The sequence below is a fragment of the Chinchilla lanigera genome, unplaced genomic scaffold, assembly GCF_000276665.1.
Source record: "Chinchilla lanigera isolate Chin_1 unplaced genomic scaffold, ChiLan1.0 scaffold00009, whole genome shotgun sequence".
Taxonomy (NCBI): Eukaryota; Metazoa; Chordata; class Mammalia; order Rodentia; family Chinchillidae; genus Chinchilla; species Chinchilla lanigera.
Genome location: NW_004955410.1, coordinates 12,506,134 through 12,523,313, shown reverse-complemented (window position 1 = coordinate 12,523,313; position 17,180 = coordinate 12,506,134). Strand labels below are relative to the sequence as shown.

The window sequence follows — 17,180 nt, the reverse complement described above, 5'->3', positions numbered from 1 at the left end:
TGCAAGTATCTGAAACTTGAAGAGTGTATAATACATGTTTTTAAAAATAAAACAACATTGGCCCAATCTAAGAACCCTCAATGCACTTACACACTTTTCTAATGCTGCAGCCTTAATGCTTCTAAATAAAAAATAAGAACTCTCTTACAGCACTGTCGTGTTCCAAATGTGGTAACCCTGCTGTCCTTTCAGGCCTCACTGCCTCTGTACAGTAGTATATGCTCTCTTCCCATTTTTAGAGGCTTGATAAAATTTTCAGCATCTAGATAATATATAAAGATTATGATCATTTGCTTCTTTTGTTGAACAAAATACTCAGAAATGTGTAGAGGACCGCTGTTTTCCATCTAAACCGTTGTTCTCAGTTCAGACCCAAACTGGATCCTCTCACAACAATTTTTTTTCTTGCTTGTGTGCCTGATTGTGTGAGTCCAACTTGCAAAGTCTGTATATATGAACTAGATCTCTCAAAGTAGCTAAATGTACAAAGAAAATACTGACAATTTTTGTAGTCTCTTGTTACAACCAACATTGATTAAAAACCACAAATTACCACTGAGCTCCTATGGAGTATTGACAGATTTGCTAGAACTATTCCTAGAAGGGTACTTCAGCCTTCCAACAAAACAAAAACAAAAACTGCTTTCCTCTCAAGGCTTATGAGAGGAATTAGAAACCAACAGTTAATGTTTAATACTCTAGCAAGGGCCAATACTCATTTAAAATTCTCAAAGGATACAAAACCTAAACTTTGAAAGCCTTCCCTAGACTGACTAACTGGACATTTTTAAAATGCTGCCCTTGTCCAGGTGAGGTATGGCTAGAGGGTACCACGCTGGATGCCCAGCCAGCCACAGCAGAAACAGGATCATTAGCAATTTCTTCTGCCCATTGCCGGGCAGTTTCCACACCCTGGAAAAAACCACACACAGTTCATTCAACTCTAAGAGCATCTCCATATTCTGTCTCCCATGTCCCTTAGCCTGAAATCTCATTCTTGAGGAGGATCTGTTCCCTGGGTTCTGTTCTGCCTCCTACCTAAATTTTGTTCTTTACTCAGCCTTCTCATTTTTAAATTCTTTGAGGAGCTCCTTTAGGATGTTGAGTTGCCTTCTCCCCAAGACGTTGCTTCTCATATTGTCCAGCTGGACTCTACTGGGCTCAGAACCAGCAAGGGGTGCGCAGACACAGAAGCTGCTGCTCAGCCTTGGTTGAGAGTCCCAAGCCCTTTCTTCTGGCCCAGAGGGAACTGGGCCCAGGCTCGTGTGGCCTGCTCACATCAACCCCACCTGTGCTGAGGTGTAACATAACTGATTCTCAGTACTCCATTCCTGTCTGGGTCCAGATCCAGTAATCAGCATCCTGGAAGAGTTTGGTGCTTAGCTCTCTTTTCCAAGTTTCTGGTCTTGTGTCTTTCTATCTGCTATGTCATCTTAATAACACCTATTGGTAGCTAGTTTATTGGGCTCCATTTGCACGATAGCAGCTTTGGCTCTCGTAATTCAGTGTCAGGGCAGGGGAGACCTTAGAGATGCTCTGAGGACAAGCCCTTGTCAAGGATTTTCTAAGTAAACCTTTTCCTTGAAATCTTTATCTTTAATATGCTTGGAGAAATTATTTTCATAAGTTTATTTCAGCCCAGCTTGTTATGTATTACCATAATTTCTAAATGGAAACAAAGTAGTCATAATACAATTTGAACATTCACTACAGCATTTCTTCTTTTATTGCCTTGCTATGGTTGTCTTGTCTCATTTTTCTTTTTATATGCCATTTCTCTTTCCAGAGAGGTAAAAATAACTATTTGTCTTTAGGAAATAAATGTTGTTTACCTACAAAAAAATTTCAAAAATCCTCAGTTGAAGAGACACAGTTGGTAATTCTAGGCTGAATGTTCTCATCAGCCAACTTTGATTCAAATGGAGTCTTTTCTGTTTTGATTCTTTCAGGAGTCTGGACACTTGGATCAAGAGTACTTTGTTCTGGTGGCATTCATAGACTGGTCTTTGAGTGGACATTTCCTTTACACCACTGTGGTGGAATGAACTCTTTCTATGGAGTTTGTGAATGTGGTAGGGGGAAAGAGAGTACAAATGTCTCACTAAAAGTGGCTCCTGAGAAGCCAGTCATTTAAGACAGACAGAAGAATATCCCAAACCTCATAATCAAGCTGGTAGATTGATTAAATTCATAGTATAGAGAACATTGTTTCTAACACATATGCTTTTGTTTATTTAGCTTTTACAGATATCCTGGCCTCCCAAAAAATTAATTCTTAACTTCCTGGAAACTGAGTTGTATTCTCAGTGCTGGGAGATGGATGCCCTTGAAATAAATTTGACAAGTTTCCTTGCAAGCAAACGGCCACTCATTGATTTATTTTTTATATTTTCCAAAATTAAATGCACCAGGAGATAAATATTTCATGCATTATTCTGCTGTTTTACTAGTAAATCCTTTGTAGTACAAAATGCATATCAGCAAGTGACTGAGATTTGTTCTTTATATGAAATAGCCTCTGGCTGGAATGAAGGATTTCCAGCTATTCGGTTTATGATAATATACCTTCCCCAGCACTGATAGCAAGTGGAAAAAGCAATTCTTCTGTCATGTCAGTCTTCATTCCTCATTTTCATGGTTCTGTTTTGATTATGCATGGCCTGGGTACCTTAGCAAAATTTATTTTGAAATGTTGTTGTGAAGATTATAGTAATCTGTGACACAGAAAAAGTGATGGCTCTTGAGTCTGGTAAATCCAGGTCTTTTGCCTGCCCAACCCCCATGTCTGAGGAAAGGCCACATTAAAGAAAAGAATGATTGAGAAATGCAGCTGGCAGGAAGATGGAGGAGGTGGCTTCAGCCAGCAAGCACCCACACGGTTCATCAGCCCTGCCTCACCCAATTTTCCTACTCTGTGACTCATCACTGAGATAAATCAATAAGATGGCCATCCTGCAAAATGTCACTTCTGAAACTCTGGCCAATACAAGGCACGTCAGATTTGCTGGGAAGAGGGAGCATGCTTTCTGTGGCATGGATAAGTAGTGCATACTAAACCTTCTGCGTGCACCCCGACACTTATGATTCTCTTGTGATTGGAGTCGCCACTACTTGTGGTCAGTGGATTGTGAGGAAAGGTAAGCCCAGGAGAACACAGGGTCTTCACAAGCCAGTTGTTGAAGTGGCAGCATCATAAAAAGGGAGCCGTGGTCAGCCTGGAGTAGGTAATTTCTTATGCCGTGATCGCTTAATACTCTCTCCCGCTCATTCTTCTCCTGGCATTACCAACCCTGTGACCATTAGGATGCTGACCCGTGTGCTACATCCCCAACGAGAATGATTCCTCATTTTCAGCAAGAATAATAGGTCTTATCTTTGCAAGGTGATGTAATTTTTTCAAAGTGACCAGCCTGCCAGGCATTCCAAAATGCTATTATCTACTATTAAGTGCCTACCGTTTTGCCTTCCATTGTTTGCTTGGTGAGTAGATAAGGTAGTCATACACTTAGGATACTAATATCCTGCACACTTTGTGGCCTTTTTGTGGGCTGAAGTTTTTAATAAGCTATTTCTGACCCTTATATGTTTTCAGTGATAGAAGTATTTCTAGAAATCTCTGTTTATGGAAAGATAGAGCCAGAGTTTGTTTCAGTGACTCTACAAATCTTCCCAAATACATCATTTTCAGGCCCAGTATTCAGGTTTTTTGTGGGTTTTTTTTGTTTGTTTGTTTGTTTGTTTGTTTTGGTACCTGGAATCGAACTCAGGACTTTGCACTTGCCAGGCAGGCACTTGTGCCACTGAGCTATATCCCTGACCCTAACTCCAGGATTCAGAATAAAATTTCTATTACTCAGACTTCACCTTTAGAGCTTGTCCTTACTTTCCATTTTTAAAACTTGGAACTTTGTTTCAATTTTGTTATCTGAAGGAAATCAATTGGGAAGTGGACTTAGGTGGGAGAGGGAGAAGAACAGATCTGTTCTGAGCTGGGCTGAGCTGCTCCGGCATCTGCTGTGTTTATGGAGATGGGAAGGTGGGTGGTGGGCTAACAGCATTGGATTCTTTCAACCTGTTCTGTAGCTTAATTTTTGCTTTTCTTCATGAAAATAAATGGATGTAACACCTATGACAACAAATTAGACAATTTATTATCAGTTTAATATAAAGAAATTTATATCAAATTAGCCATCTCCTATTTATTCCTGAATAAAAGTATTATGTGAGAAATGTAACTGAATTATGTGCTCTTGGCTATACCAACCTACATACAAGGAAATATATCTTTTTAAAAACCATGAAAATGATAGATCAGTTTCAAAGGGAAAATTTGCATCACCAGACTTTTTCTCACTTCAAATTTGTGTCTCCAGCCATGATCTATAAGGAGACCTGTGCATGTGGATCATTAATCCTCCGAATGTGTGTATTAGCATCTTTCTGGTTGCAATTTCAGTTTAATCTTAAGTCATTGTTGCAGATACCTGTGGTGGTTATGTAACAAACCACCAGAAAATACTGTGATTTAGAACAATGATGTATTAGGGTTCACAAGATAATTCTTCTTTTGCACATGGTTTAACAGGTCACTTATTCAGCTACTTCAGTTGAGAGTTCAGCTGGGGCCAGGAAGTCCCGGCTGGTCCTTTTATCACCCAGGTTCTTTTTCCTCTGGCCTTCTTATCATCAATAGCACAGCAAAGACTTCCCAGAGAGAACATTACAAAGGGATAAGCCCCAGTGTGCAAATGTTCATTGCACCTCTGCTTGTATATTACTTGCTAAAATCCCTGTGGCTGAAGCATATCACATGGCCAAACTCACCAATGTAACATTGTACGTTCCACGTTAGTGAAGGTTTGTTGTAGGATATATATGATGCAAAAAAAAAAAAAAAAGACAGGGAGACATCCCAACTATGATCACTGTTCTGGCAAACCTCATAGAGAGTTGATGCAATGTTTATGATGTTGTCATATGAGTGCAAGCGTAGCAGGTCCTTCTTATATCACCTGTGCTATTCTGTCTCTGCTGTGGTCACTCATCAGTCTGTCTCTGCTGCAGATCCTTAGCTGCCCACTGACCTCCTGCTGATTTGAACACCACTCACATCCTCTGCTTACTCACAGTTACGCAGGCTGCCTTGCCTCTGCCTGATGTTTTGCCTTTGTTCCTGCTCCAGAGTGCTGACTCACTCTCACTTTCTGCCCATTCACTCCGCCGTGGAGAAAGGAATTTGCTACTCCTCAGTTGGTCACTCTTCAGTCTCTCAAGTAGCTGAGTAGCTGAGTCACCTCACAGGCACCCCACAGCTGCCTGCCTTTGTTCAGATTCCCTCCCCGATTGTGTTAGCCTTGCTCTCAGCAGCAGGTCAGTGCAGGACTGTGCGCATCACAAGCCTTCAGAGAGGAGCAGTCTCTCCATTCTGCTTATCTGTTTGTACTGCAGTCGCCTCTAGAGGTGGGGTCCACTTTCTGTTTGAAGAGCTAAGTTTTTTCTTTCTCTTCCCACCGTCCTTTCCATCAGTTCTCTCGCCTCTGAAGCTGGTCCTGACAACCATCCTCAGGTAACTTGCTGGGTAGTCACAGGTGCCATCCCTGGTCAGGCTGTTATTGGTCTCACACTTACCATCTTCTGTCTTTTGTCTTAGATCTCTCAGTCACACCATTATCTCATATTAAGCTATTTCATTTCTTGTCATTGCTGTGATGAGTAAAAGCCAGGTTTCAGATAATTTCATGTGCTGTGAGACGCTAGATTGCTTTAAAGATTGTGATTTTTTTAATGATCTAAATTTAATGTCCAAAAGCTTTTCATAACTTTCTAAATCCAAAACAATCTTAAAATTGTTTGATATTTGTACATTTTTGTGTTTATTCATGAGACATCTCTAGAAGGGTTCACAGAACTTTGCAATATTGTGACCTCGTAAGGGCGAAACTGGGGTGCTGGTTGTTTACTTTGCATTATTTGGCCTTTTTGCCTTATGAACTTTGGACCATGTGCATATATTGTCTCTTTTTAAAACTGACTTCTTGAAGTATGACTCCTCGCCATTGAAAGCCCAGGACCTGAATGTGGTACAGTTTCAGGGACATCTGTTTGTATAAGTATAAAGAGGCCCATGGAGCCATGCTGTGAGCAACTCTGTAAGGACCTTCTATAAATCCAGGTGTGGTAATGTGTGTCAGTAATCCCAGCATTTGGCAGACTGAGGCAGGAGGATCACTGTGAGTTTGAGGCTAGCCGGGGCCACGTAGTGACTTCAAGGCCAGCCTGAACTACATAGCAAGCCCGTCTCAAGAAACCACCCCTTCCAAAAAAAACTTTTGTAGATATTCAGAATCTATTTTTTAATATAAATGACTAAGCATGGTAATTCTGTTTGCCTATTGGCTACTTGCAAAGTAATTTCAGTAGTGGAATAACAGCTTACTTTTTGCAGTTTGAGGAGTATGAGATAACTTAGCGCATGGAGGAATAAGCTTTTTCTCTGTTTAACCGCTCATTGAGTATAATAACTGCTGTCATATTTTTTGGAGGCATAAATAAGATAACCAATCACAGCGCTTTGAGAAATGAAGATATTGATCTATTATCAGAATTTTTTCAATCTTCTATTGTTGTCCTAAAAAAATACCTGTGAATTGTTCACCTTTCCTTAGGTGCTGTTTCAAGTTAGGTACCAGATTTCTTACAGGAACACTATAGTGAGATTCCTTTAGAACAGCAGGAAATTAAAAACATGTTCTGTGAAGCTTCACGCAGGTTGCCTTGCTGTTAGAAGAGATCACTGCAGCCTCTGCAGCCCCTTGCTCCGAACAGCTTTTATATGAGGTGCACATGTGTGTAGTTGTGTAGCTCTCACTGACTTTATTGATGGCTTCTCCCTCAGTTTCCCCTCCACTGTTTCAAACTCAGATCTATGATTTAAAACCGTGGCATGAGCTAGGATGGCCATTCATGTACTATTCTGAATGGTAAATATTTAAAATATAAAAATGGCCACCCCCGAGTTGGCTGCTAGACAGCAGCTTTCACCGTCAGGGCAATGTCACAGCTACGTAGTTGTGCAGGCAGGCTACTGATGAGCCCTCAGAGCAATAATTAGGGTGTCACAGGGTGTCCAGCAAATAAGCATACCTGCTTCCTGGCTTGGAGATGTAGATCATGTTACCTGAGCAGTCAGCATCCGAAGCACCCATACTGGATGCTGAAAAGCACAAATAGCAGAGAAGGAAATGGTAAATAATGTTTGACCTTTCAATTCTGCTGGAGAGCTGTTTATATTTTTTAATGAAAATAATTTCATCCTTCCCTTGAGAGACAAAGGTTGTGTTTTCTTTCTAATAACAAGACTTCTTAGGCAACAGGACAGCTGCTTTGCCCTGGTTTGGTGTGAATCCTTTGTGAAAACTTTGGGTTCTTCTTTTGAAATGTATAGTAAATAATGTTCTCTGTTACAATGTAAATTGGTGCAGTGCTTGCCTAGTAAGCATGAGTTCCTGAGTTCAATTCCAGTGCCAAAAAGAAAGAAAAGAACACTGAAGCAAATGAAGTGAGAGGACTTTGAACTGCATTTATTTTCTGGTGGTGAAAAGCTGCTATTATAGGTAACATAAGAAAAATTGCTTTTAATGGAGTTAAATTAAGCAGAATATTAAAGGACTTTATATTTATCCTTATTCTTCATCGTTTTCATAATATATATGATGTTATGTAGGCTAGGGCTAAGAATATAGCTCAGTAGTACAGTATTTACCTACCATGCTCAAGCCCCCTGGGTTCAATCTCTAGTACTGCAAAAAAATAAAATAAAATAAAAGTGATTTATTATCAGAAGATGAATATACAATTTGTGTCATTTAAAATGTTAATAACACATTTATCTTTAAAATTTCTAACATACTCCTTAGTGTCCACCAAAAATGATGTGCTACTTCATGTTTACATTTTATTCACTTTAGTATAATTACATAAACAATTTAGTTTTAGTTCATGATTTTAACTTAAGGGAAAATGGCCATTGTCTTACAAGGGGAAGTACAAGGCAGACAGACTAGGGTTGGTGGGGTGGTGCAGGACATTGACATCAGAACTCAGAGTACAAAGCAGTGGTTTTCTTTGTGAGACATTCAGAGCACATTACTCTTACAGAAAGCTCAGTTTTCTGTAGCTGTATTTGATTTTCAGTGTGATTAGGTGCTGGGGATTTAAGGCTGTCCTCGAGCATTTGGATTTTCACCTATGAGGCTATACTTAGGAGGAATGGGTGATTTTCCCTGAGCAGGTTCAGAGGATGGGCTTTGTCCTTCCCTGACAGAACCCATGAGAGAGATGACTTTTCGACTAATGGTGCAGTAAACTTACAACTTCTGAGGAAAGACCAGAGCTTCAGTTGTCACAGTTCATGACCTCCTGGCAGTGTGAAGATTTATTTACTCATTTCTCTTTCAATAAATGCTCTGTTGGTTTTCTTAAAAAATTAATGCTTTCTTTATAAAACACTATGATTTCATGCACAATAGTTTATTCCATGTGTACTCTGAAAAATTATGATGGTTGATTAACTTGGAGCATAAGATTAATTTTGTCCTCAAGGTGCATAAATGTGGGTCTGTCAGATCCACGTTTATTCTTTAGAATATTTCTATTGATGAATTATTAATTATAATTGTATGAGTTTTATGATATTAAACAGTGAATACTTAACAGGAAAAAAATCAAAATAAAGTATGAGTTTTTAATATTTATTGAGTGCTTATAAAAAAGCATCACAATTTCCCACATTGACTGGTTTTTGGTGTACAAAATCTAAGAAAGAATATCAGAAATAAATTCCCATATGAACTACAATGAAAATCCCAATAGCACTGTCTTAAAAGATCTTTATTTCAATTAAGGCAGTTTGCACGCATGACAACAGTATGTTCCATACGCATTCATTTTTTTTTTTTTTTGGTGCTGGGGATTGACCTCAGGACCTTGCGCCTGCCAGGCAGGCGCTGTGCCACTGAGCTATATCCCCAGCCCAAACATGCATTTCTTACACCGACCACACATGTCTTGCTTTCCTGGCCTTTTTGTAGGATATACTTGACAGCTCAGTGGTCTTGCTGTTTTCTCAGGAGGTTCTTATTATATTATACAGTGTGTAGTTCACAGGAACATAAAATATCAATGAAATAAATTATTAAATTCTTAATATGTGTTGTGCATTTAGAATAGACATCAACATTTTCATATCAGCTGAGTACTTACTTACAATAGCTAAAAGATAACATCAGAAATAAGTTCCTATATGAACTACAATGAAAATACCAATAGAACTCTATCACAAAAATAAGCTTTGCTTCAGCTATCACACCGAAGGCAGTGTTCACACATGACAACTGCATGTTCCATGCACAAGTATCACTTACACTGATGGTACATATGTTTTGTTTTCCTGTCCTTTCTTACAGGGCACAGTTGACATCTTTTTGGTTTTCTTGTTGTAATAGTAGGTATTTGTGAGGCTGCACTTGCCAGTTCACCTGTCAGCTCACCAGTGTGCTCCACAATTTTTTTGCTTAGTTCCCTTGGCAAAAACACTTTGTCTTTCCTCTGCTGTAAATGATCTCTTATGAGCTCCCATCACAAACCTCTAAGAAAATTTCTCCATGAAATTTTGCACTTGTTATTTTCTTTGTAAACTATCAAACTATTTATGCCACACTTAGGATTCAGTAAAACACAACCACTGGCCAATGCTCTGTGTTTCAAGTGACATTATAGTTGCTCCATAGCTCATCAACAACATCTACTCCATCTTTGGTTTTGTTGTTGAAAGTTTCCATCTCAGGCTTCCATTTTGTCGAGGTTTCCTTATTAATATTTTTGTCATGATGAAATGTTGACATCTGCAGTACCAGTTTGCTTTTCTTTGCCATTTATGAGGCCAATGTTTTACCTTTCTGAAATTCAAAAATCTTACTATACAGTTCTCTGTTTTGAAATTGGAACATTTCATTTGGAATGTCTGCTTTGTTCTTTGTATAGTTCCTGTGCTGATCAACTTGTATTCTGTTAGCAAATGTAACATCAGTTTGAAACCTGTAAATCAACTGCCAAATGTCACATTCTGATTAGTTTGGGATCTGGGGGCAACGAGTCTGTTCAGAACTAGTTTTGCATTTGGTTTATTACTACATGAATAAGGATCTCATGACTGAATTCCAGGATAAATGTCTAAACTGAAAAAGTAATAAGTCTTCACATCTACAAGGGCATAACTTTTTAAGCCATATTTTGACTCATCACTTTTCCATAAGCCTTTTATATTATATTCCTAAAATCCCGTGAGAAATCTGTGCTAGGTACAGCAGACCTGTGAATGCTTTCAGTTCAGCTAACGAGATATCATAATAAATAATTTTTTAATATGGCTGTTGGTTCATACAGAGCATTTTCTTGCATTTCAGCCTTTGTGTATTTCACAGCATGTTGCAGCATTTCGTCTGTTACATTTTCCAACGCTGAATGGCAGTGCTGGCATTCTGTCCAATATGTTTCACCCCTGCCAAGACCTTCACTATATTTTCAGACCTAGTTCTAACATTGGATTGTTCCATTGGTTGTGTGGCCTCTTTGTAATATTTGGACTAGTCAGATAGGTACTCACATCGTTGTTTTCTTCATCATCTGAATTGAGGAAGTCTGCATTCCCTGTGCTGCATTTCACAGTCACAGGAGCTTTGACTCACATGGCCAACGTCAAAGTCGTGATGATCATCATCATCATACACCCACACCACTCTTCTGTTATGAAACATGTATTTTACCATAATGGATCATCTTCATTATCCACGGATGAGTAATCTGTTGATTCACTTTTGACCTCCTCCAAAACTTGCAAATCTGGTTTTTTATGTGCCATTGTACTGAATCAGGCTACTTCTAACAGAAAAATCAAAAGAAAACTTTTTTTTAAACAAATCCTGGAGTAGTGTGGGTGTGTTGGACCCTCTGTGATGCTCAGGTAAGCATATGCAAAACCAGAAGGAGCATAAAGAGTCCAAATCCCATTTTGGCACTTTTGCACATGTACACACTCCTTGCCATTCATCACATCAAGCGGGTGAACACATAGATTGCTACCGGTATCCCTCATGGAAAGATAGTGAGACACACAGCTGGCTACTATAATACTAAAGTATAAATTTATAGTAGAAAGTAAGGGATGAGTTCACTGGACTCAGGCTTGTTCCTTGAGGGTTTACTTTCTTTTACATGAAGTTATCTCATGTAAAAGGCCTTTGTTTTGACAGATAAATACTGTAAGTCATATACGTGAAATAAATAACAAATGAAGAACTTAGAAATTGTATGCAACTGTTTACAGGAATTACAATGTATTAGTAGCAATTTGGGAAAGTATTTGAGCTCTCCAGCAGTTGCTCAGAGAGCTAGGCACTTAACTCAGCAAGGGTAATCAGGCAGGTATGCTGTTCATGTCTGAGAGAGCAACTCTGCTGTTTTCTCTTGATATGTATAATATGTATGATGTGCTTGTGCCATTCATTTTTATCTTCCTGAAGTTTATATGTGAATTCAGATTTAGCATTTCAACAGGAGAATCATGAAACCCAAATAAATGTGATAGAGTTGATTGATACAGCTGTGCTTTGCACATACAGAAAGGCAGTCTGGTTAGTATTGTGGTGGGAATGGTTGGATGAACGTCTATACCTGCCTCTCAGTGCTTACTGGACATGAATATCTATATAGCATGACACCGGTAAATCTCCCAGCTCTTAGATGAAATCACATGGCATGGATTTGCATTTACAAGATGGTATTTATACAGTTATAATATCTGTGTTTAGCTTATTTTTCCTTTGTATTTTTTACAAGAAATGTCTTACTATACTTTTGACCAGGTTCAAACAAAACTCAGCTAACAATAGCAAATATTGCTAGCAAATATATGTTATCAACCTTGTCTCTTTTTTTTATATAATTAAGCTTAACTCCATACACAGACATGATAGTATAACCTATTGCCTATATTGACTAGATTTTAGTTTAGATTTTTCAGATAGTATAAATATAAATGTATCCTCGGGGAGTCAAACTATCTGAATACAGTGACAACTTCAGAGATCATAAGTCTCCATTTCTTTTCTCTTCATTCGTTTTTTTCCCCTGCAAATATTTATTTACTTTCTACCATACATCAAACACTATGACAGGCTATTGGAGTGCAGTAGGGAACAGGACAGATCGTCCTTAACCTGAGGAGATTTTGTAGTTTGGTGAGGAATGTGGACATTATGAAATTACACAACTACACAAATAATACAGTTGTACAAGTAACTCATTAATTAAGCTTGTGGGAGCCATCCCAGTTTGTAATAATATCATCCCTCTCACCTGCTCAGGAGAACCATTAGTCGTCCCAGCTTCCCTTCATTAATGAGAAGCCGTGATTAAGCCTATCTTTGTAAGTGAGGGTTTGCTGTTAGGCAGATGTCTGTACTCCGTGTTCCAGCTCAGGTTCTCCAGTGTAACAGTCCCATATGCAAAGCTGTGTTAGGTGAGGGAGAGGGACCCTGAGATGAAGAAGACACAATCTTTGTCTGAATGAGTACAGAGAGAGCACATATTAATACACGCACATACTCATAGAGCCCACTTATTTATCTGTGTAATATACATGATGTTTGAAACAAAGTAGTTTAGAAATTCAGGGGTAGTGGTAAAATGACTTCTACTCTGGGTGATCTACTAGTGTTTCTTGGAGGTGACCTTTTAACTGAATTAAGAGAAATTGGTAAAAAAGGAAATATGGTGAATTAGTTACTCTGGATAAAGATAAGAGGGTGGGACAATTCAAGGCACATTGAAGGGTTTACAAAAAAAGAAAAAAAGCAAATCATCCAACAAAACAAGTTATATGGAAATGGAAGAAGGTAAAATTGGCAGGACAAGTTGAAGTGAGATCACTACGGTGTTTTAATACCTCTTGAAGATATAGTGGACTTCGGTTGAGAGACTGAGTATGATTACTCCCAATATTTAACATTTCCAGTTTGCCCCAAGAGTACTTGCTGGCAGCACTTGCAGGTGCAGTGTCTACCCTGAGATAATCCTCAGAATACAGTCTTAACCCGGCGCCTAAAGTTTGTCACAAAATATCTCACTTTTACTGTTATTTTCCCATCACTCTAGTATATTGATATTCTTTGGAAACAAAAAACATCATTCTATTTATAGCAAAAATTTTTGTAGTAGTATTTCCATTTACAAAATATAGTAATTCTGGATTGCTGAAAACTAAATGAGTGTTGGTAATGAGCCACATTTTTTTTTTTCTAAATGGGAACTAGGCTTCCTAAAATCCTTTAGGAAAAAAATAATTAGCAGTGTTGAAGAGAGTGACTGTGGTGAGGAAGGTCTGGATGGCAGCGCCCCACCTGGGCAGTGGCTGTAGTCTAGAGGAGATGGAATGGCCCAGACTCTCAGTGTTCACTGGTCCGTCAGTTTTGCAGGACATTTGCAGCAATGCCCCAGGGTTCCCAGAGATGATCTGCAGAGTGGAGACCCCATTAGGCATCCACTTTAAAGTCTCAAAGTGATCACTTTCCAGCTGCCCTAAAAGCCAAGTTTTCCAAACTGTTAAGAAAGATACACTAGCCGCTGAGCCCTGTCGATGCAAATATTTAGAATGAAAAACGCATAAGGATGGGAAAGTGGACAGATCTTGCTTGATATCACCACAGATATTTTCGAACTGATTTTAGCTGATTTATGAATAAATGATTATTCCAGTCTCGAGAGTTAAATATTTAAAAGTGAGCTCCCTTTTAGAGTTCATGTATAATACAGGGCCAATTTTCTGTGCTGCAGACTTCCGTTCCTCGTTTCCTTCTTTTTAATACATTATAATTATTATTCTTATCCTGTCCTTTTCCAGTTCCCTGCATGAAAAATTATTTAAACATTGCACACAAATCTTTGTGAAAGAAGAAAAGAAAATTCAGCTTGTGGGTCTCAGCAGGAGTGAAGCTAATGCAGCTTAAAATAATGCCGAAAAAGAAGCGCTTATCTGCAGGCAGAGTGCCCCTGATTCTCTTCCTGTGCCAGATGATTAGTGCGCTGGAAGTACCTCTTGATCGTAAGTATTAACGATTTAAAGCTCTTAGGCCCAGAAGTCAAAACCTCCCAGCATTTACCATCACCCTGAACAGTGCGGATGGAGAAGATGTCTGTGTGACACTGAAAAGCTAATCAAAATTAATTTGGCTTTTACCTTCACCACCTGGTGTTTATAAAGACTCTCACAGTAGAAATGACCATTGAAATGGTCAGCCACTCTGTCCCCTCTCTTTCATTTTCCTTCTTCCTTCTCAGGGGCCTTTTATGTGCCTTGCAGGAGTGGCCTGAGAAGGAGGGACTCATGCAGCTGCCATGATCTTCCCAACAGGCGGCTCTTTGTCAAAGTAGAGCTGCAAGAAAGCCATGTTACGGGAATTGTGGAAACATCCCCACTTCCCTCACCACATCACTTCCTCCCTCACGTGTGGAGAGTGCCCTTCTGGAGAGCTTGGAGCATGGTCTTTCAACCCTCTGCCCTACAAATCCCTAAGCAGCCATACTTCATTTCTCTTGATTCAGACAAGACACATTTGTATTACTTTCTCAATTTTAATCCTAAATATGAGTCAATAACTAGGGACAGTATCTCATCTCCAAGCCTGGTAAATAGTCTTTTTTTGGCTTAAAGAACATAATCAGAGACCAAAAGGGACATCTTTAAGACAAAGACAAGTAATCTACAAAAACACTAAAATGAAGCAAACAATAGCTATTGTATTTAGTGTACTCTTTTCCCAGTAGTAAGATAGTTTCCCTGTTCTGGAAGGCCTGTCTGTGAAAAATAAAGATAATACTAGGCTCCAACTGGTCACTTCTCCTGCAATGGAAAGCGCCATTTTAAATCTGGACAATTACTGTACTTCAGAATTGATTTATCCTTTATCCCTAATCTGCATGACCTCTTTAAATCCATTAACTTCCTGAATAGAACATCTGTTTGGCATGCTTTCCAAGGTGCAAGGAAGATAACACTTTCCTGGGGCTATTCGATTGTTGGGAAGTCCATTTTTGCCGTAAAAGTAGCAACTGCCAGTGGGAAGACACTAAAAAGAAATGTGGTTTGCCTCACATTTTGTTCACTTCTTTTACCATACTCCTTTAAAGTACGATAAAATGCAGTTTTTTATTTTGAAAAATATTCATCCAATTACCTTAATTTCAATTGAAAAATGCTTATATAATTGCTTAAGCCCATTGGAGTGGAAATGCCTAAGAAAGCACTTACCCTAACAGATACACAGGAAAGCAGGAAAAGCACTTGAGAGAAATGCTTTTGTTCTCTCCCATGTTAAATACATTCTCCTTTAATCTGACTGCTCAATCTAACAATCAGAGAAAAACAGGCACCTATGGCTAACTCAATTATCACTGCTAATGGAGAAGAGGCATAACCATGATGAAAAGAAAGTCATGGATAACCCAGGCACTCCCGCATTAACCTTTGCAAGTAGTAATGACAGGCTGCACTGCCGAATGATTGGAACTGCATACAAATGTAATTTCTTCCCCGTCCCTACTTCACACGCCCTTCCTTCAGTACATGTGCTGTTCCTTGGTGTGGGACCCGGCAATCCCTGGGTGACTGAAGAATTGGAAAGTAGAAATATGGTAACAGTCCAAAAAGTTCAATTATCGACTTAGTAACTGTAGAAATATGCCATTCTGAAATCAGTGCTGGACTTGGCTTGGATGGAACACTGTCACTGCTGCAGGGCCCCATTGTTAGGTGTTGTTACCATGTGCATCGAGATGTCTGGGATAATAGGATCAGACACGACACAGTATGTGACAACTCACATTAATTGTAGATTTCAGCTATTTTTCAAATTGGACATAATTACTTGTCCAGCACAGTATGTATGGGATGGAATTAGCCATTTTTATTCCTGGGAGAGCTTTTTTTTTTTTCCTACAGCATTGCTTTTGTTCTTCCATATATTTATGTGAGAAGCTGCTGCATGAGTAAACAAAACCATGAATGCAAGTTTCTTCTCTTGAACTTCTCATAACTTCACCCTCCATTGTATGGGTTTTTAGGTCAAATCAAATAGGAAAGATGTCCCTTTTATCTTTAGGGCTCTAACATTCTCATTACTAACATCTGATTTTTTTAAATCCTGTTTGCCCACTCACCTGCTGATATTGATGGGGAAAAAGCAAAACTTCTTGAAGACTGTAAGTGTCTTTCTATAAATTACTAGGCAGTGTGAAAATTTGACTGTGTCTGTGTTTTTTGAATTAATGCCATGAATTAAGTGCGCAGTGCTATGCCTTGTGATGAGTGTCCTTTTTAAGCATGTTTTTTCTGTAGCTAAACACTGTACTTAAGTACCAAGTTGCAGATTTAATATATTGCCTGCATGAATTGTGAAGATCTGGTTATTACATTTTGTGAATATGCTGCTGTACTAACCTAAAAGTTTTTATTCACATCTGATGTAACTCAATGAGAAAATTCACAAAATAGACAGTGATTATCTAGCTCTAAATGATATTAAATGCTTGCTGAAATGAAAATGCATCTTTCCGTGTGTTTTAGAAGGTGGGTTCCCAAGTCAGAAGCTGGGTGCTGTCTGCTCCTCTTTAGCCTTCAGATCTGTGTAGATTAATGTTTCTAGGTGCCACCCATAGAATAACCCAGCAAATTGGAATATTGTCTTGAAGTGTGCAGGAGACAAGCAGCTGCCACTCACATCATTTCTGAGCAGCTTGTTATAAGCAAAAATTTCTGCTGCCTTTGACAGCTGGGAAGCATTTATCATCCAGAAAAAAAAAACAAAACAGTTCTTCAGCATTTGAAAATTCCCTTTGATGTTGGATTAACGAGAGAAATTATGTAAAATCTCTTATTACTGCTTATTATTGCAAAGCATTTGCTAATTGCCATGTGACCTGAGCACTGTTCAGAAAGGTACCTCCAGATGGTAAACTCCTGGCAGTTAGCAGTGGTATAAAAGCCAGCTCAGCTGCAGACACATGAAGAGAAGCTCTGCATTTGAAAGCACAAATTTGCACCTCTGTCACTCCCAAAAATGCACAAG

The 17,180-nt window shown here is 38.9% G+C and overlaps 1 protein-coding gene across 25 annotated transcripts in view; it reads left to right on the top strand.

Moving 5' to 3' along the window:
* The first annotated feature begins 5,230 nt into the window (after positions 1–5,230).
* Positions 5,231–17,180, top strand: part of Nrcam (neuronal cell adhesion molecule) — an 80,836-nt gene continuing 68,886 nt past the window's right edge. For 6 of the 25 annotated variants that reach the window (XM_013510548.1, XM_013510545.1, XM_013510547.1 and 3 more), the window contains exons 1-3: positions 5,233–5,566; positions 13,958–14,158; positions 16,297–16,314. In XM_013510548.1, the coding sequence (XP_013366002.1) occupies positions 14,053–14,158; positions 16,297–16,314 (124 nt within the window). In that variant the 5' untranslated portion in view covers positions 5,233–5,566; positions 13,958–14,052. Of the gene's footprint in view, positions 5,567–13,957; positions 14,159–16,296; positions 16,315–17,180 lie in introns of all 25 variants that reach the window. The other 19 variants (XM_005377295.2, XM_013510551.1, XM_013510542.1 and 16 more) reach the window with 11 other exon arrangements.